The sequence below is a fragment of the Hemitrygon akajei genome, chromosome 13 (genome assembly GCF_048418815.1).
Source record: "Hemitrygon akajei chromosome 13, sHemAka1.3, whole genome shotgun sequence".
Lineage (NCBI taxonomy): Eukaryota > Metazoa > Chordata > Chondrichthyes > Myliobatiformes > Dasyatidae > Hemitrygon > Hemitrygon akajei.
The window spans coordinates 75356162-75377976 of record NC_133136.1 but is presented as its reverse complement, the minus strand read 5'-3'; the positions used below and the strand labels follow the sequence as shown (position 1 = coordinate 75377976).

At 38.8% G+C, this 21815-nt stretch overlaps 1 protein-coding gene across 1 annotated transcript in view; it reads right to left on the bottom strand.

Moving 5' to 3' along the window:
- Nucleotides 1-263: 263 nt before the first annotated feature.
- lgi2a (leucine-rich repeat LGI family, member 2a) overlaps nt 264-21815 on the bottom strand; it is a 76102-nt gene continuing 54550 nt past the window's right edge. The window contains exon 8 of the mRNA XM_073064898.1: nt 264-3214. Coding sequence (XP_072920999.1) covers nt 2397-3214 — 818 coding nt within the window. The 3' untranslated portion in view covers nt 264-2396. The remainder of the gene's footprint in view (nt 3215-21815) is intronic.

The window sequence follows — 21815 nt, the reverse complement described above, 5'->3', positions numbered from 1 at the left end:
ATGATAATTTTGAGAATTTTGTGAGTGTTTGATTCAGAGGTATTTTTGTCATAACAATTCATGTAAAACATGGAAATAAAAAGTTATAACTAGACATCAACTAGATATCAGATAAAGGCATAGACTCCTTGGAAAACCCATTTATTTACTTGGCAAAGATTTTTATTACTAGTTCTTTCACTATTTCTTCTCCCTCTCTCTCTCTCACTCTCTCTCTTCCTGCCTTTATCAAAATTGTCCCTTTTTTGATGCAGTTTCAGTTATGTCAGGCAACTTCTGCACCAGTGCAACATAATTATTATTTACATATTACAGTTATTTTGCAGAACACAATAGGGTCAGTTTGCAATTCTGCCTTTTAATGGCCTTAAGACAACATTGTTATTTAAGTCAAATAAATGCAAGAACCTCAAATGTTGAGGGTTTTTATGTACATCATTTTCCATTTATCACATTGTGTTGCAATTGGTTTTGCAAGTTTCAGCACAGTTTTTTCTATTCATGTGTTGCAAGTTTCCTCAGAATTCAGCCCAGCAGGCATAATCATTGAAGTCAGATCTGAAATGGGAAATATCACAGGCAAAATTCTTCAAGTTATGGAAAATATTGTGAATCAAAGAATGGATGTTGGAATGATGTGGGAGCATCAGAGGGACCTGGTTAGACTGGTGAAAAGCAGTGCCTGAAAGGACAGATGTTCCTTGTCCAAGAGGACCAGCTTGACTCTCCAGGGCTACTGTCAAACAGTTCTGCAGGAGGTCTCTGTAAGGCCAAGACTGGTGTCTACAAACGCCTGCAGTTTGGAAAAGCCTGACATGCTGGTGCCCACTCTTCCTGATCATGTAGGCTGAAGGAAAAGCAGGGGGAATTTCTGCTCCTTTAGTGTAAATTTGGTTGCTGTCCCCATTGCAGCAGTGAGATGTGACAGAGTGCCGCAGTGGCCTGCAGTGGCTCTGATGTTCCACTCTTAAGAATGATCATGCCCTCGATGGGGAAGGAAGTCCAGGCATACATGTAAAGCTGCATTTGAGACCTTAGAATGCCATATTACAAGCAAAATTCTCCCAGTTAGAGGAAATATTGCAAGTCAAAGAATGAACGTTAGAATGATTTGAGAGCATCAAATGGATCTGGTTAGTCCGACATCAGAAGACAAAGAACACTGTTTGAGTGATGGGTCTTTAAATAGCACAGGCTCAGAAGTGGAGTTAATTAAACTGTTCCCCAAGTAAAAAAAGAATTGTTATTTGTTTGTCAGAAAAAAAATTGATAGCATAAGTGAACATCTCACTGAAAATCAGGAGTTGATCAGAGAAAGGAAAAGAACATCTAGGATTGTGCACAAGATTCTCTATTCCAGTTACAAATACACAGCTTTGCTTTTTGTTTGGAGCTGTGTGAACACATTTCGGGGCCAATATCTGTAATTTATCTGAACTGAATGGCTGAAGTGAACTGACCATCATGCATACTAATTCAACCACTGTGAAGCTGCATGCTTCACACAAGACAACACTAACATGATTTGATGCATCATTTGCAGAAGCCAAGGTTACATATATCTCATTTACCGGAACACAGAACACCCCTGACAGCAAACACTAAGCTTCTTTGTTGCATCCTTGGAGCAGCAACAGATGGTCTAATGCTACAGGCTATATACCTCTAAAACAGTACCTGGCTGAGCAAGATCTATCTCAGCTAACAATTCCAACAGGGAAAGCTGTCACTCTGCTGCTCCGCAGATTTACCTCTCAACTGCTCAGCTCCTTCTGCTGAACCAAATTGCAACTAAAATACATTCAGTAGGACACATATTTCAGCAGTGCAAGTTAAAAATACAGCCAATGCAGCCAGCAAAATATAGTTATTTGGATGAAGCCCATAACACTGTTATTAATTCATAAGCACAATTAATACAGGGAAGGCATTTATTCTGTTGCAAAATATAAGGTTAAATAAAATTTGGACATATTTATTGTTTAACTAACATTACATGTTAGAATTTTATTATGCATAGCCTAATACAATATCTACTAATAGTGAACAAGAATACATTTTATAAATACTTCTGCTACTACTGTACTAGCAGTAAATGATAACAATTTTTTAAATTATGTTGTTAGAATTAGTAATAGTTTCTTGGGTCTGAATATAAGTTTGCAAGAAGACAATTAATACAATAGCATTCGTTCCAAAAGTTAAGTAAACGAGTGGCCACCTCCTTCAAAGGGTGAGCTATCAACAATTACCTTTTTTTTTACAGGACTACTTTTCTTCTCATTGTACATTTGTAGCTTAATACATTAAACCGGTTTGTTTCAGCCTCTCAAGTACTAAAAATCAATTTACAAACTAACTAATTAAGATTTTGTATTCACAACTTTTTCATTAAGTTACAGGCTCAAATCAATAATTGCATGCTCAAAAATTTGAGTACTTCCTTTAAAACTTGCAGCAAATAAAAAATCGCTTCGATCTGTGGATACAGCAGTGAAAGACCTGGGAGCCTGGACATAGATTTCTTCAAATTTTGTAAAGCCCTTTTTTTGACTGTCCCAAATATAAATCTCAGAGAAAGTGTAGTCACTTGCTACAACCAGATAGTGCCAGTCCTTGAATGAAAATGGTTGCAGAAGCATCGATCCTCGTGAAGGAAGATCCTGCATTTCAACAAACTGCTTTGTATTCCATTTCATTATTTTAGAATCTCCAATAAATCTTGTCAGAGAAATGAACAGGTCATTTTTAATATTGAAACTCTTCACAGCTATTACATCCTCCATATGTTGCAAAACACTTTGCTGCACAAACTGCTTTGTATTTTTGTTCCATTCATAGATCACTGGGTTTTGTGACCGACTTGTTAAGATTAAACAAGACTTCCCATTTATACTGACGTATTCAGAGTCTATGTCTCTAAACCACTTGTGCAGAGTCTGGTAGGAATAGAATCCTTTGCCAGTCCATTTATATATTGTTGACAACCCAGCTTTGGAACTATCCACAATAATAAAGAACCACTCATTGTCAATTTGGAATACCTCAATGTCGTTCGGTTTTGAAATTTTAGAACCTTCGATTCCTTGAAATTTCACAAATTTAGTCCAGCTCTCATTATGTTTATAAATAGCAGAATCACCAAAAAGTTGTGCAATTACAACAAAGACTTGTTGTTCAATTGTTATTGGTGTACATCCAATTATGGACTGACCTGCAAATATAGCAGACTACAATTATTTTCACATAATACACATAGGTAATGCAGAGAACTCAAATCAGTAAACCTCAAATATTACGTTTGCTCCTGAAATCAAAAGGACAGAATCAATTTTCATGTGACAAGGTCAAATGCCAACTGCTTACATAAATAAAGACGGGATTTTAAACTGTAAGGTATTTAGGTTTTGTGGGCAGACAGTTGTCATCTCTTTTTCTAAAGAAAGCTCTCTGCAAGGGTTTAATAGACACATGGCAATTTTTCTTTCTAAGATGAATCCCAGTCTGATGCCAGTGCTTCAAGATTCAGAACATCCAGGAACAAGGACCAAAGAGCCAATTAGATAAAAAAAATCTCCAGACAGCAACCAAGGGAATAAAAAGCCTTAATTATAATTAACTACATATTCAGCTAAGTACAAATAAAATTAAGGTAAATATATTACTATAAATATTGAAAACAATAAATTTATAATATTAAAAGTTAATTAATTTTTAACACAGAAAGGAGGAAATGAAATGTCACACATATAAAATTAGGTTTTCAAGGCCAGAGAGATTATTAGATAATAATTATGATTGCACCTCATTTAATGAATTATAATTGTACATTAACATGTTCTTTACAGTGAGACAAGTGGCAGTGAGAATAAAGGGGGTGCACTAATAATGTTCACACCCCAAGGGCAAAAACTGTGTACAAGCTGGAAGTTCATATTCCACCACTGATTCCATGTTGATGGCATCTGCAAAGGCTAAAGTGGTACACTCTACAGAGTACCATTAATATCAACTGATGGATACCTGCATATGCAGATGCTAGACTGTGCAATCAATTTTAGATAGTCATGGTGATATATACAGTTTTGGCATAATTACAATTACAAATTTCTGGCCAATAAGTTTGGTACATTGCCTCCATTTTATTAAATATATTCACCATTGGTACCAAAAGTACTTTAGTATTGAAAAGTATATTTAATATGAAAAATGTAACCATCACTTCTCACTACACATGATATACAATATTTATGTGTCTCTTTTCCATCTGCATTTGAAATTATAGGTTCATAGGTTCAGTTCCAGAACTTGCAATGTCTACGGTCCAAAGTTAAGATATGAGTAAGTATAAAACATCAAAGCCATTACGTGTTTTACAGTAACAATTAGATTCAGTGGTTGAATTTTTGCCTTTTTATGTCCAATTGTTTTGCTTCTTCTAAATTTCAGTACTTGAAGATATTGCTTCTTGTCTTTCCAATTTGATGCTATTGTCCAAATCTTTGGGGTGTAATTTGGATTGCTCAGTCTGTTCATGTGCAATTCATTCAGCTTCACTAATGGATATCATCGACATTTATGCTCAAATGTTTTCCAACATTATTTGAAGCCAAGCTAAGTGCTGGATCAATGTGTATCTATATTGAGCCACTGTTTATAGCTAGTAATTTGTAGAGGGAGAGTGGCTGTGTATATTTGTGGGAGAAAGATTCTTAGGATGTCAAACCCTATCATTAATGTTAAATGTGTTTGTGGCAGGAGCATTAGTTTCTCTACTGCCCGTGAAACACTTGGTTTTGAAATGATGGGAAGAATTTCAGAGATCTTGTGCCACTATTACCATTAAGGCCCAGTGTAGGAGATGAATCCCTAAGTATAGGTGACAAGTTAATACAACAAGACTCTGATGAATGGTAATTGACCTGACATATTAGTTCTGGTTTTTTTTTTACTCTCTGCTGTTGCTACCTGAATTGCTGAGGGTTTTTACTTCAGCACATTCTTTGTTTGTTTCAGATTTCCAACATCCATACACACGGTGAGGAAATTCCTTTCCTGTCCACAGGAAGTTTGCACTGTAATGCCTCACCATGGTGCTGCTCCTACAGACGTTCCCTCACTGCTCCAACCCTGACATCCAGTGTGGTCCATGTGGGGTTTGCATGCCCTACCTATGACAGTACGGGTTTCCCTCGGGTTCTTTGCTTTCTCCCACACCACATCACAAAAACATATTAAATTTGTGATTGGCCCCTGGTGTTTACTAAGTGTTAACCTGGAGAAGGTCAATGGGACTGTTGGGAAAACAAAGTGGGATAAATGCTTGACGGTCAATGCAGAGTCAGTGGGCCGAAGAGCCTCGGTTATGTATTGTTCTGTATTACTGTAACTTGAATATGTCTTAATATGGCTTGGGGGTCATACTTTTGCTAGCACCTTGGAAGAAGAATGGTACTATAAAAATTCAAGTTTGTGTTCTTGCAATGGAATCACCACGGGGAATATATGTTCTACCATGATTACTGCAAAGAAACCTTTCATAATCCTAAAAACCACAATAAAATACTCTTAACAGACTCTGCTGCAGTAAAAATCCAATATCTTTTCTTCTTCTCCTCATAACTAGTTCCTCATCCCTGTTATTAGTCTAGTGAGTCTATGCTAACACCCTCTATGATTTTTAGATTGTTTTCATAATTGAATATCAAAACCTAACCTAGACCTAGCAGTAACTTGTAAAAGCTTATTAGGTCTTCTTTACTTTAGTGCTTTATGTCCCTTTTATGAAGCTGAAAATCTGTTAGATATTAATTGGGTACACTTAACAGTATCCAAATTTTAAAGAAAGTATGGATTTAAAATTAGAGTCATAGAGAAGTACAGTGCAGAAACAGGCCCTTTGGCCCATCTAGTCCATGCTGAAGCGGTTTAACCTGCCTATTCTCAACAACCTGCACTGGGACCATAGCCCTCCATATCCCTACTATCCATGTACCTATCCAAAAGGTAACAAAAGAAATTGATGAGGGTAGGGCGGTAGATGTGGTCTACATGGACTTTAGCAAGGCATTTCACAAGGTGCCCCATGAGGGACTCATCCAGAAAGTCATGAGGCATGGGATCAGTGGAACCTTGGCTGTTTGGAAAAAAGAATTGGCTTTCAGGAAGAAAGCAGAGGGTAGTTGTGGAAGGAAAGTATTCTGCCTGGAGGTCAGTGACTAGTGGAGTGCCGCAAGGATCTGTCCTGGGACCCCTGCTCTTTGTGATTTTTATAAATGACCTGGATGAAGAGGCGGAAGGATGGGTGAGTAAGTTTGCAGATGACACAAAGATTGGAGGAGTTGTGGATGGAGCTGTAGGTTGTCAAAGGTTACAAGAGGATATAGACAGGATACAGAGTTGGGCAGAAAAATGGCAGACGGAGACAAGTGTGAGGTGATGCATTTTGGAAGGACAAACCAGAAGGGTAAGTACGGGGTTAATAGTCAGTTACTTAAGAGTGTGGATGAACACAGGGACCTTGGGGTTCAAATCCATACATCCCTCAAGGTCGCTGCACAGGTTGATTGTTAAGAAGGCCTATGGGATGCTAGGCCTCATTAACAGGGGGATCGAGTTTAAGAGTAGAGAGGTCATGTTGCAACTCTACAAATCTCTGGTGAGACCGCACTTAGAGTATTGTGTTCAATTCTGGTCACCTCATTATAGGAAGGATGTGGAAGCTATGGAGAGGGTGCAGAGGAGATTTACCAGGATGTTGCCTGGTTTGGAGAACAAGTCATATGAAGCAAGGTTAGTAGAGCTGGGACTTTTCTCTTTGGAGTGTCAAAGGATGAGAGGGGACTTGATAGAGGTCTACAAGGTTATGAGAGGCATAGGTAGGGTGGATAGCCAGTATCTATTTCCCAGGGCACCAATAGCAAACACCAGAGGCATATGTACAAAGTTAAGGGAGGGAAGTTTAGGGAGACATCAGGGTAAGTTTTTTTACACAGAGGGTTGTGAGTGCCTGGAATGACTTGCCAGGGATGGTGGTGGAGGCTAAAACATTAGGGATATTTAAGAGTCTCTTGGACAGGCACATGGATGAAAGAAAAATAGAGCGTTATGGGGTAGTGTGGGTTTAGTACTTTTTTTTAAAGGAATATATGGGTCGGCACAACATGGAGGGCTGAAGGGCCTGTACTGTGCTGTAGTGTTCTAGTGTTCAAACTTCTATTAAATGTTGAAATTGAGCTTGCATGCATCACTTGTTCTGGCAGTTCATTCCACACTCTCATAACCCTCTGAGTGAAGAAGTTTCCCCTCATGTTCCTCTTAAACTTCTCACCCTTAACCCATGACTTCTGGTTGTAGTCCCACCCAACTTTAGTGGAAAAAGCCTATTTGCATTAACCCTATCTATACCCCTCAAAAAATGCATATACCTCAATGAACTCTCCTCTCAATCTTCTACATTCTGTACTGTATTTTAACCTATTGAATCTTTCCTTAACCTCAGGTTCTCCAGAGCCAGCAACAACCCTGTAAATTTTTTCTGCACTCTTTCAACCTTGTAAGTGGGAGACCAAAATTGCACACAACACTCCAAATTAGGCCTCACCAATGTCTTATATAGCTTAAACATAACTTCCATTCTTCTATACTCGATATGTTGATTTATGAAGGCCTATGTGCCAACAGCTTTCCTTACGACCCTATCTACATGTGACACCACTTTCAATGAATTATGTATCTGTATTCCCAGATCCCCTTGTTCTACCACACACCTCAGTGCCCTATCATTCACTGTGTAAGACCTATACTGGCTGGTTCTACTGAAGTACAAAATCTTGCACTTGTCTGCATTAAGTTCCATCTGCCATTTTTCAGCCCATTTTTCCAGCTGTTTCAGATCCCTCTGCAAGCCATGATAGCCTTCCTCACTGTCCACTACACCCCTAATCTTTGTGACATCCACAAAATTGCTGATCTAGTTAACTAGGTTATTATCCAGATCACTGATATAACTGACAAACAACAAAGGACCCAACAATGATTGCTGCCGCACACCACTAGTCACAGTCCTCCTGTCAGAGGGGCAACCATCTACTACCACCCTCTGGCCTCTCCCTCAAAGCCAATGTTAAATCCAATTTACCACTTTATCTTTAATGCCAAGCAACTGAACCTTCTTGACCAGCCTCCTATGTGGGACCTTATCAAATGCCTTACTAAAGTACGTGTAGAAAACATCCAGTGCCTTCCCTTCATCCACATTCCTGGTAACCTCCTACAAAAACACTATAAGATTAGTTAGACCTGACCTACCACACATGAAGCCATGCTGACTGTCCTGAATTAGTCCATGTCCATCCAATTACTTGTATATCTGGTCCCTTGGAATACCTTCCACTAACTTTCCGACAACTGATGTCAGATTCACCAGCCAATAATTTCCTGGATTATGTTTAGAGCTTTTTTTAAACAGTGGAATAACATCGACTATCCTCCAATCCTCTGGTACCTTCCCTGTTGCTAGGGACAATTTAAATAGCTCTGCCAGGCCCCTTGGCAGTTTCTGCACTTTCCTCCCATAGGTTCCGAGGGAACACCTTGTCAGGCTTTGAGGATTTATCCACCCTGATTTGCCTCAGGGTAGCAAAGATCTCTTCCTCTGTGACTTGTACAGGGTCCATGAAGTTCATGCGGCTTTGCCTCACTTCAATAGACTCTGTGTCCACCTCCTGAGTAAATACAGATGCAAATAATTCATTTATGATCTCCCCCATCTGTTTTGGCTCCACACATGGATTACCATTTGGGTCATCCAGAGGAGAAATTTTATCCCTTGCAATCCTTTTGCTCTTAACATATTTGTAGAATCCCTTAGGATTCTCCTTCACCTTGTCTGAGAGAGCAATTTCATGCCTTCTTTCAGCCTTCCTAAAGTGTTCTCTTGAATTTTTAGTACTCCATACATTCCTCATTTGTTTCTACCTGTCTGTACCTGCTATGCACCTCCTTATTTTTTTCTTAACCAGGGCTTCAATATCTCTTGAAAACCAAGGTTCCCTACATGAGTTATCTTCACCTTTTATTCTGACAGGCACATACAAGCCTTGTACTCTCAAAATTTCATTTTTGAAGGCCTCCAACTTACCAAGTACACCTTTGCCAAAGAACAGCCTGTTCTAATCCACACTTGCCAAATCATTTCTGATACCATCAAAATTGGCCTTTCTCCAATTTAGAGTATCAACTCATGGACCAAAGCTATCTTTTTGCATATTTACTTTGAAGTTAATGGCATTGTGGTCACTCGACGCAAAGTGATCTCCTACACAAACTTCTGTCAGCTGTCCTGTATAATTCCCTAACAGCAGATTCAGTATCAAATGCTCTCTCTTTGGGACTTGGCTGTCTTTTCCTTCCCAACTCTGAAATTATGAGATTTCAGAAAAATAAGATCTTAAAAACAAAGAGCAGCTTCATCAAACAAACAAAAGCCTCTTAATATTATGGGTACCCACATCTCAATATGCAAGAAAGTAAACTGGTAGCAATTTTATTTGTTGAGGTTTCTAACTCCACAAAGCAAATAAAACTACTTTCAACAGAAAGGAATGTCAAATATTTCTGCCATTATCAAATCCTGTGTATCTGGAAGCCAACAGGATGGTTTTTAGATTCAACTTGTCACGTGACTTCAGATAAGAGGGTTGTCAATGACTCCTGTGGTCCCTGATGACTTCCTCTATTGCCAATATAATTAATTTCTTCCTTCTATGTTCGTTGTAATATGTGTCCATGAAAAATAATTATGAAGCAATGCAGACAAGTTTTTATGACTAATGATTGTTCTAAAATTACATGAATTTTATATAGAAAGGGGCAAAGGGTGCTGGATGGAGGTTGTAGAGGATTTTTGGCAAGTTACATTCCATGGAGCTTCATGATCTGCGGTCTTGCCTAAAGTGACAGACAAGTTTGGCCCATTCATTTTTCCTCTTCTGTGGATTCTCAAATTACAAGTGACTTATTGTTTTGAGAGCAGGCTGGTAGTCGGTTTATAGTGTCTTGTCATTGGGATTTTGTAACTAGTTGCTAAGTAGTGCAGAAACTAACAAACTCGTGTAACACAAAAATGCAGTTCCCCGTATTATTTGCATTCAGTATACTGAAATTTGAAGCTGAAATACTTTGAATACACCCAGTGCAAAGCAGAATGTAGTCTACTATTTTACGGCCATGAAATATTTTTTATCTTGGTGAAAACAGAATGGAAGATTATACATGCCAACTGAGAAAATTAGAAACAGTGATCATCAACTTCAAAAAAAATTAGACACAGCTCTCAGAAGGCAATAATATTTATATAAGGTCAAATATAAGAATAAAACTTATTCAGACATACTTTCTACATAAACAGTGTTGGGATCCAGGAATTCAAATAGTGAAATGCAGAACGAGAGAGCATGCAAAACTGGATTAGCAATTAGTGAATGAGGCAGGGTAGGTGACAGAGGTTTGTGTTGGGGATCACTTTGCATCGAGTGACCTCAAAGCCATTAGTTTCAAAGTAAATATGCAAAAAGATAGGTCTGGTCTATGAGTTGATATTTTAAATTGGAGCAAGGCCAATTTTGATGGTATCAGAAAGGATCTGGTAAGTGTGGATTGGGACAGGCTGTTTTCTGGCAAAGGTGTACTTGGTAAGTGGGAGGCCTTCAAAAATGAAATTTTGAGAGTACAGTACAAAGCAAAAATTCAGAGCAAGAAGGCTGTGAGTGAACTGCTGATTTTTTGGAGCGAAAGGAGTTTTTTTTACTACTCGGGTTAAAGAGAGGCGAGACTGCGCAGGCGCGTGACGCCAGCCAGTTGAGCGCGAAAGGCTTAAAAAGAAGGCCGCCATATCCAGCGGGCAGCGTCGGAGTAGGCAGCGGAGTGAGAGGCAGCAGAGTGACAGGGTTTTGGCTCAACGGGCTTAGGCGGTAATGGGACGAGGCGAGCTAGGAAGTATGTGTGTGAGGCCAGTTTTCTGTGCTCAGTGTCAGATGTGGGAGGTCCTGGAGTCTCCCAGCCTCCCGGATGGCCACATCTGCACCAGGTCTGTTGAGCTGCAGATCCTGAGGGACCGATTTAGGGAACTGGAGATGCAGCTCGATGACCTTTGCCTAGTCAGGGAGAGCAAGGAGGTGATAGAGAGGAGTTACAGGCAGGTGGTCACACCGGGGCCACAGGAGACAGACAAGGGGGAAGGGGAAGAATCAGGTACTAGAGAGTACCCCTGTGGCTGTACCCCTTGACAATAAGTACTCCTGTTTGAGTACTGTTGGGGGTGCAGCCTACCTGGGTAAGCGGCAGTGGCAGTGCCTCTGGCACAGAGTCTGGCCCTGTGGCTCAGAAGGGTAGGGAAAGGAAGAGGAAGGAAGTAGTGAAAGGGGACTCTATAGTTAGGGGGTCAGACAGGCGATTCTGTGGATGCAGGAAAGAAACTCAGATGGTAGTTTGCCTCCCAGGTGCCAGGGTCCGGGATGTTTCGGATCGTGTCCAAGATATCCTAAGTTAGGAGGGAGAACAGCCAGAGGTTGTGGTACATATTGGTACCAATGACATAGGTAGGAAAAGGGAAGAGGTCCTGAAAAAAGACTACAGGGAGTTAAGAAGGAAGTTGAGAAACAGGACCGCAAAGGTAGTAATCTCAGGATTACTGCCTGTGCCACGCGACAGTGAGAATAGGAATAGAATGAGGTGGAGGATAAATGCGTGGCTGAGGGATTGGAGCAGGGGGCAGGGATTCAGATTTCTGGATCATTGGGACCTCTTTTGGGGCAGGTGTGACCTGTACAAAAAGAACAGGTTGCACTTGAATCCCAGGGGGACCAATATCCTGGCGGGGAGGTTTACTAAGGCTACTGGAGAGAGTTTAAACTGGAATTGTTGGGGGGTAGGAACCGAACTGAAGAGACTGGGGAAGAGAAGGTTATCTCACAAATAGAGAAAGCTTGGAGACAGTGCGAGACGGGAGATAGGCAGGTGATAGAGAAGGGACATGCTCAGTCTATTTTAGTGCAAGGAGTATTATGAACAAAGCGGATGAGCTTAGAGCATGGTTCAGTACTTGGAGATATGATGTGGTGGCCATTACAGAGACTTGGAAGGCTCAGGGATAGGAATGGTTACTTCAAGTGCCAGGTTTTAGATGTTTCAGAAAAGACAGGGAGGGAGGCAAAAGTGGTGGGGGCGTGGCACTGTTGATCAGAGATAGTGTCACAGCTGCAGAAAAGGTGGACGTCATGGAGGGATTGTCTACGGAGTCTCTGTGGGTGGAGGTTAGGCACAGGAAGGGGTCAATAACATTACTGGTTGTTTTCTTATAGGCCGCCCAATAGTAACAGTGATATCGAGGAACAGAAAGGGAAACAGATCCTGGAAAGGTGTAATAATAACAGAGTTGTCGTGATGGGAGATTTTAATTTCATAAATATCGATTGGCATCTCCCTAGAGCGAGGGGTTTAGATGGGGTTGAGTTTGTTAGGTGTGTTCAGGAAGGTTTCTTGACACAGTATGTAGATAGCCCTACAAGAGGAGAGACTGTACTTGATTTGGTATTGGGAAATGAACCTGGTCAGGTGTCGGATCTCTCAGTGGGAGAGCATTTTGGAGATAGTGATCATAATTCTATCTCCTTTACAATAGCATTGGAGAGAGATAGGAACAGACAAGTTAGAAAAGCGTTTAATTAGAGTAAGGGGAATAATGAGGCTATCAGGCAGGAAATTGGAGGCTTAAATTGGAAATAGATGTTCTCAGGGAAAAGTACGGAAGAAATGTGGCAAATATTCAGGGGATATTTGTGTAGAGCTCTGTATAGGTACGTTCCAATGAGACAGGAAAGTTATGGTAGGGTACAGGAACCATGGTGTACAAAGGCTGTAATAAATCTAGTCAAGAAGAAAAGCTTACAAAAGGGTCAGAGAGCTAGGTAGATCTAGAAGATTATAAGGCTACTAGGAAGGAGCTTAAGGAGGAAATTAGGAGAGCCAGAAGGGGCCATGAGAAGGCCTTGGTGGACAGAATTAAGGAAAACCCCAAGGCATTCTACAAGTATGTGAAGAGCAAGAGGATAAGACATGAAAGAATAGGACCTATCAAGATAGTGCGAAAGTGTGTATGGAACCGGAAAAATAGCAGAGGTACTTAATGAATACTTTACTTCAGTATTCACTATGGAAAAGGATCTTGGTGATTATAATGATGACTTGCAGCAGACTGAAAAGCTTGAGCATGTAGATATTAAGAAAAAAGGATGTGCTGGAGCTTTTGGAAAGCATCAAGTTGGATAAGTCACCGGGACCAGATGAAATGTACCCCAGGCTACTGTGGGAAGCGAGGGAGGAGATTGCTGAGCCTCTGGCGATGATCTTTGAATCATCAATGGGGATGGGAGAGGTTCCCGAGGATTGGAGGGTTGCAGATGTTGTTCCTTTATTCAAGAAAGGGAGTAGAGATAACACAGGAGACTATAGACCAGTGAGTCTTACCTCAGTGGTTGGTAAGTTGATGGAAAAGATCCTGAGAGGCAGGATATATGGAAAAGATCCTGAGAGGCAGGATATGTGAACATATGGAGAGGTATAATATGATTAGGAGTAGATAGCATGGCTTTGTAAAGGGCAGGTCATGCCTTACGAGCCTGATTGAATTTTTTGAGGATGTGACCAAACAGATTGATAAAGTAGATGTAGTGTATATGGATTTCAGCAAGGCATTTGATAAGGTACCCCATGCAAGGCTTTTTGAGAAAGTAAAGAGGCATGGGATCCAAGGGGACATTGTTTTGTGGATCCATAACTGGCTTGCCCACAGAAGGCAAAGAGTGGTTGTAGAGGGGTCATATTCTGCATGGAGGTCAGTCATCAGTGGAGTGCCTCAGGGATCTGTTCTGGGATCCTTACTCTTCGTGATTTTTATAAATGACCTGGATGAGGAAGTGGAGGGATAGGTTAGTAAGTTTGCTGATGACACAAAGGATGGAGGTGTTGTGGATAGTGTGGAGGGCTGTCAAAGGTTACAGCGGGACATTGATAGGATGCAAAACTGGGCTGAGAAGTAGCAGATGGAGTTCAATCCAGACAGGTGTGAAGTGGTTCATTTTGGTAGGTCAAATATGATGGCAGAATATGGTATTAATGGTAAGACACTTGGCAATGTGGAGGATCAGAGGGATCTTGGGGTCCAAGTCCATAGGATGCTCAAAGCAGCTGTGCAATTTGACTCTGTGGTTAAGAAGGCATATGCTGTATTGGCCTTCATCAATCATAGAATTGAATTTAGGAGCTGAGAGGTAATGTTGCAGCTATATAGGACCCTGGTCAGACCCCACTTGGAGTACTGTACTCAGTTCTGGTTGCCTCACTACAGGAAGGATATGGAAGCCATAGGAAGGGTGCAGAGGAGATTTACAAGGATGTTGCCTGGGTTAGGGAGCATGCCTTATGAGAATAGGTTGAGTGAACTCTGCCTTTTCTCCTTGGAGCGAAGGAGGATGAGAGGTGACCTGATAGAGGTGTATAAGTTGATGAGAGGCATTGATCATTGGATAGTCAGAGGCTTTTTCCCAGGGCTGAAATGGTTGCCACAAGAGGACACAGGTTTAAGGTGCTGGGGAGTAGGTACAGAGGAGATGTCAGGGGTAAGTTTTTTTTTATGCCAAGAGTGGTGATTACATGGAATGGGCTGCTGGAAAAGCTGGTGGAAGCAGATAGGGTCTTTTAAGAGGCTTTTAGATAGGTACATGGAGCTTCATAACATAGAAGGCTATAGGTAAGCCTAGTAATTTCTAAGGTAGGTATGTGTTTGGCACAACCTTGTGGGCCAAAGGGCCTGTATTGTCCTGTAGGTCTTCTATGTTTCGAAAGCTTGTATGTGCATGTCAGAATAAAAGGTAAATATAACAATTGTAGGGAACCTTAGTTTTCGAGAAATATTGAGGCCCTGGTTCAGAGGAAAAAAAGTGAGCATAGCAAATATTGGCAGGTAGGAACAAATGAGGTGCTTTTGGAGTACAAGAATTGCTGGAGGACACTTTAGAAAGAAATCAGGAAGGCTAAAAGAAGGCATGAAATTTCTCTAGCACATAAGTTGATGGAGAATCCTAAGGGATTCTACAAGTACGTTAAGAGCAAAAGGTAAGTTTTCATTGAGTTAATACTTTCCAAGTTAATATGTTCTGAATTTTCTTATTCTTTTTAATATTTTATACTATATTTTTCGATGAGTTTTTTTCAAAATAAGTTTAATTTTACTCTGTTTTTTGTTGTGTCTTGTTGGAATGCAGGTAGCCTTGAAAATTTTTTGGAGCTCAGCCAGTAGATTGTTTTGGGAGAGTAATGTTGGTAGATTTAGTTGTCAACTGTTCTTTGGTCGACTTTCTCTCTTTGGGTGGGGGTGGGGGGTGGATTTATTTTTTTTTCCTGTCAGCTGTTTGGTTCTCTTAGCTTCATTTGTTGCTTGGTTACTTTATCTTAAAGCTCATTGTTTGGATTAGTATATATTCCAGTGGTTTTTATTCTATCCTTTCTTTTAAGTAACATTTAAAATGGACCATACTATTAATTTACTTAGTTTTAATGTGAAAGGATTAAACCATCCTGTGGAACATAATAAGATATTTAATTATATTAAGAAATTGAATGGCTCAATTTTTTTTTTACAAGAAACACATGTTCATAAATATAATTTACATCTCTTCAGCCGTTGGAAGGGCTTATTTTTTCATTCCTCCTTTCAGGCTAAGGCTCGAGGAGTTTCGATTCTTATAGACAATTCAGTCCTTTTCGTTCAACATAATGTAGTGTCTGATACTAATGGGCGTTTTGTTATATTGTCAGGGAAATTAGATAATAAATTGATAATTTTTGCCTATTTGTATGCTCCGAATATGAATAATCCAGGTTTTTTGGACGCTTTTATTCACTTTTTCCAGATTTAAGTCTGTATTCTCTGGTTTTAGGAGACAATGTCAACTATTGCTTAGACCCTGTTTTCGATCGCTCATCTTTTACATGATTGACTTTTAGTAGATCTGCCTCCTTTATCCAATGTTTTCTAATGAAATGTGATATTGTTGATGTTTGGCGCTTTTTTCATCCAACAGATAAAGAATACACATTTTTCTCTCATATTCATCATTCTTATTCTAGGATTGATTATTTTTTGTTGTTAGTCAATTGATTCCATTGGTTCGATCCTGTGAATATAAAGAAATTGCTTTTTCAGATCACGCTTCTCTGTTTTTATCTTTAAATCTTCCGGGTGTCTCCCAACTAAACAGATTCTGGCATTTTAATCCAACTTTGTTATCTGATAAGAATTTTGAAAAAATTTTGGCGAGACAAACTACTTTTTTTTGACAAGAATATGCTAGAAGAGACTTCTAGTCTTATTTTATGGGATGCTTTTAAGGCTTATATTAGAGGACAAATTATTTCTTTTACCGCAAGTGTTAAGAAAAAATCTAATAAGGAGCAAATTGAATTAGCCAATCAGTTGAAACAATTAGACCAAAAATATGCTTTGGCTCCAGATCCTGTTTTATATAAAAGATGTGTTGAAATTAAAACTAAATACGATCTGCTTTTAACTTATCCAATTGAAACTCAACTTTTAAAAGATAAAAGTCAATTTTATGTTCATGGAGATAAAACAGGTAAACTATTGGCTAAAAAATGAAAGCCCTTTTTAGTTAAACGCCATATTAAAGAAATTTGTAAAACTAATGGTGATAAAACATCTGATCATTTAGAAATAAACAATACTTTTAGAGAATTCTATTCTAAATTTTATAGTTCTGATCCTCCTAAAGATAATACTGTAATGAATAGTTTCTTAGATCAATTAAACATTCCTACACTTTCTGATGATAATCAAAAATTACTGGATCAACCAATTTCTTATGAGGAAATTGTCGAGGTTGTTCACTCTTTACTCTCAGGGAAGGCTCCGGGTCCTGATGGATTTTCTGGAGAGTTTGATAAGGCTTTTTCCTCTTTGCTTATACCTCACTTACATTCAGTTCTTTCGGACTCTTTTAAATTAGGTAGGTTGCCACAATCTTTTTATGAAGCCTCTATTTCTCTTATTCTTTAAAAGAATAAGGATCCCACTGAATGTTCTTCTTATAGACCAATTGCCTTACTTAATGTTGATACTAAAATTTTATCTAAAATTTTGGCTTGTAGGATTGAAAATATTTTGCCATCTATTATTTCTAATGATCAGACTGGATTTATCAAAAATCGATACTCCCACTTTAATATTCGTCATTTATTGAATGTTATTTTTTCTTCTTCTAAAGAGATATTGGAAGGTGTGATATCCTCAGATGCTGAGAAAGCCTTTGATCGGGCTGAATAGAATTATTTATTTTAAACTTTAGAAAAATTTAACTTTGGGCCTGATTTTATTCAATGGCTTAAATTACTTTTATCTACCTCCCTCCGCTCAGGTTCTTACTAACTCTCAAAATTCTAAACCGTTTAATTTTCAACGTGGAACTAGACAAGGTTATCCTTAGAGTCCTTTGCTTTTTGATGTGGTCTTAGCTATTGCTTTCCGGGAATCTAATGATATCGCTGGTATTTTAAGGAGGGGTATTACCCAGAAAGTTTTGCTTTATGCTGATGATCTTATGCTCTACATTTCTAATGAGGAGTCTTCTTTACCTTCTGTACTTTCTTTACCCTCCTGTGTTAGTCAGTTTTAAGGATATAAACTTAACTTCCATAAGAGTTAACTTTTTCCTTTGAATAATTTGTTATTAGTTAATACTAACCTTCCTTTTAAAATTGTAAGAAATCAATTTACTTATTTGGGCATAACAATTACTAGGAATTATAAATTCTTTTTAAAATAATTTTTTTTACACTTCTGAATTATGTTAAGAAGGCACTATCAAATTGATCACCCCTCTCTTTATCATTGATTGGCTGAATTAATTCTATTAAAATGAATATTTTGCCTAAATTTTTATATTTATTTCAGGCCGTACCTGTTTTTATTCCTAAATCCTTTTTTCATTCTCTGGATTCTATTATATCTTGTTCTATATGGAAAAAAATTTTTATTAAATAAAGTTCATCTTGAAAAAGCTAAAAAGAATGGAGGTTTAGCCTTACCCAATTTTAGGCTTTATTACTGAGCAGTCAATATACAGAATCTTACATTTTGGTTATATTATATTAATCGAGAGGACTGTCCAGTCTGGATTTCTTTCGAAGCTAATTCTGTTAATAAATTTTCTATCATTTCTCTTCTCGGATCCTCAATTCCTTTATTTTTAAGTAATTTAACTGATAATTTTGTAGTTAAACACACTTTGAGGATTTGGATACAATTTAGAAAATATGTTGGTTTATTAAGTTTTTCACTTTCAAGTCCCATTTTTTTCTAATTTTTTTTTAAACCTTCTATGACTGATGTAGTTTTTAAAGAGTGGAATAGATTGGGTATTAAATGTTTTCAGGATTTGTTTGTTGGAGATAGTCTCTCTTCATTTGAACAACTGCCAGCTAAGTATAGCCTACCCAAACCCCGCTTTTTTTGATATTTACAAATTAGAGACTTTTTGCATTCTCAGGTACATACATTTCCTAAAAGTCCAGATAAGAATTTACTTGATACAATTTTTAATTTGAAACCCTTCCATAATAGAGCTATATCTAATATTTATGGTATGTTGCTGGGAGTGAGAAATATTCCTTTAGACAAAATTAAAAAATCTCTGGGAACAATTTCTGAGATACTTGGAATGAAATTTTTAAATTGGTTAATACCTCATTGTTATGTGTCCATCATTCTACAATTTAAAGTGGTTCATATGACTAAAGATAAGTTACCTCATTTTTATTCTGATACATCTCCCTATTGTGATAGAAGTAACAATGGAGAAGCTTCCCTAATTCATATGTTTGGACTTTTCTGAGTCTTGAAAAATATTGGATGTATTCCAAACTTTTTCATGCTTCTTAAAGTAAATTTTAAACCTAATCCTTTGACTGCTTTATTTGGTATTGTTGGAGGAAATGATATTATTTTGGAGACACACGATTTGCACATTTTGGCTTTTATTTCTCTTATAGCCAGGAGGGCATTGCTGCTTAAGTGGAAGGATGCCACTCCACCTACTCATACTCCTTGGTTACATGGATTATGTCTTGCTTAAATTTAGAGAAGATTCGCTGTTCAATTTCTGAACCTAGACAAGATTTTTTAACATTGTGGGGACCTTTTTTGAATTATTTTCAAAATCTTTGATTTGCTATTAAGCACAGATGTTGGCTAATAATATGTTTTACTATATGTTAAGGGTTTTTTCTTTTCTTTTTTTTAAACCAAACAGCTGTTTTTTCTTTCTCTCTGGTAGTGGGTTTAGATATTTTGTATAATAAAATTATCTCTTTTCAATATTATGTTTAAATTTAATTTTTATGGATATGGGGTAATGAGACTATATTTGTGATTCCAATATATATTGTAATCGATATATATTATATATCCTACTGTACGCTGTATATTTTTTATGTAAGAAATCAATAAAATTATTGAAAAAGAAAGAAAGAGCAAAAGGATTTCTGGGGATAAAATTGGTCCTCTGGAAGACCAAAGTGTTAATCCTTGTGTGGACCCAAAACAGATGTGGGAGATCTTAAATGCATTCTTTGCATCTGTACTCACTCAGGAGATGGATACAGATACAGAGTCTATAGAAGTGAGGCAAAGTTGCATTAACTTCATTGACCCAGTACAGATTACAGCAGAGGAGGTGTTTGCTTCCCTGAGGTAAATCAGGGTGAATAAATCCCCAGGGCCTGACAGGGTGTTCCCTTGGACCCTACGTGAGTCAACTGCAGAAATTGCTGGGGCCCTAGCAGAGTTATTTAAAACATCTTTAGAGATAGAAGAGGTACCAGACAATTGGACAATACCAAAAGTTTGTTCCACTGTTTAAAAATACTCTAAACATAAACCATCAAATTATAGGCCAGTGAGTCTGACATCTTTATGCTAAAGTTGTTGGAAGGTATTCAAAGGGATCTGGGAATACAGGTACATAATTCAATGAAAGTGGTGACACAGGTAGGTAGGGTCATAAAGAAAGCTTTTGGTACACCGGCCTTCATAAATTAATGTATTGAGTACAGAAGATGGGATGTTATGTTGAACAGAACATAGAACATAAAAACTTACAGCTCATTACAGACCCTTTGACCCACAATGTTTTGGCAACCATGTAACCTACTCTAGAAACTGTCTGGAATTTCCCTAGCGCATAGCCCTCTATTTTTCTAAGCTCCATGTACCTATCAAAAAGACCCTATTGTATCCGTTTCCATCACCGCCACCGTCAGTGCATCCCACGCACCCACCATTCTCTGAAAAAAATTTCCCCTGACATCCCCTCGCTACCTATTTCCAAACACTTTAAAACTATGGCCCCCCATGTTAGCTGTTTCAGTCCTGGGAAAAAGCCTTTGGCTATCCACACAATCAATGCCCCGCATCATCTTATACACCTCTATCAGGTCACCTCTCATCCTCCATCACTCCAAGGAGAAAAGGCCAAGTTCACTCAACCTATACTCATAAGGTACGCACTCCAATCCAGGCAATATCCTTGTAAATCTCCTCTGCACTCTCTCTATAGTATCCACATCCTTCCTGTGAGGTGATCAGAACTGAACACAGTACTCCAAGTGAGGTCTGTAACATTACCTCATGGCTCTTGAACTCAATCCCATGATTGATGAATGCCAACACAACATATGCCTTCTTAACAACACTGTCAACCTGTGCAGCAGCTTTGAACGCCCTATCAACATGGACCCCAAGTCCTCTCAGATCCTCCACCCTGCCAAGAGTTGAAGTTGTATGAGACATTGCTGAGGCATAATTTGAAGTATTCTGTGCAGTTTTGGTCACCTACTTACAGGAAAGATGTAAGCACGTTTGAAAGAGTGCAGAGAAAATTTACAAGGATGTTGCTAGGTCTGGATGACTTGAGTTATAAGGAAAGATTGATTAGATTAGGACTGTATTCTTTAGAATTTAGAGGATTGAAAGGAGATTTGATAGGGGTATGTACAATTATAAGAGGTATAGATAGAGTAAATGCAAGCAGGTTTTTTCCATTGAAGTTGGATGGGACAACAACAAGAGGTCATGGTTTAAGAGAGAAAGGTGAGAAGTTTAAGGGGAACATAAGGGGAAACTTCTTCACTCAGAGGTGCGTGAGAGTGTGGAGTGAGCTGCCAGCACAAGTGATCCCTGCAAGCTCGATTTCAAAGTTTTTGAGAAGTTTGGCTAGGTACATGGATAGTAGGGGTATGGAAGGCTATAGTCCCGGTGTAGGTAGTTGGGAATAAGCAGTTTAAATGGTTTCTGCATGGATTAGATGGGCCAAAGGGTCTGTTTCTGTCCTGTACTTCTCAATGACTCTATTCCTGAAAAGACAGTGTAGCAATGTTAAAACTGTAAGATTTACCTTGAAGTCTTGTCCATTTTAAAGGGAGGACCTTATTACTTTTAAACTCCATTTCCTCTCTGTCACCAACTGCATTGGGAAGCTGGATGACCATTGGGAAGTTTGAGTGGTGCGTCAGGGTTATGGAGAAGAGTGAGAGGGAGCTTTGCATTCAGAAACAGAGAACATCGATGTAAGTGGCTTGAAACATTGGGAGAGGAGAGGGCATAAATGCTGCAGGTAAAGCGATGAAAGAAAGGGGGAGGTGTTTGCAAGGTAGCTGGAGCGATTGTGAAGAGGTAGGGCAAC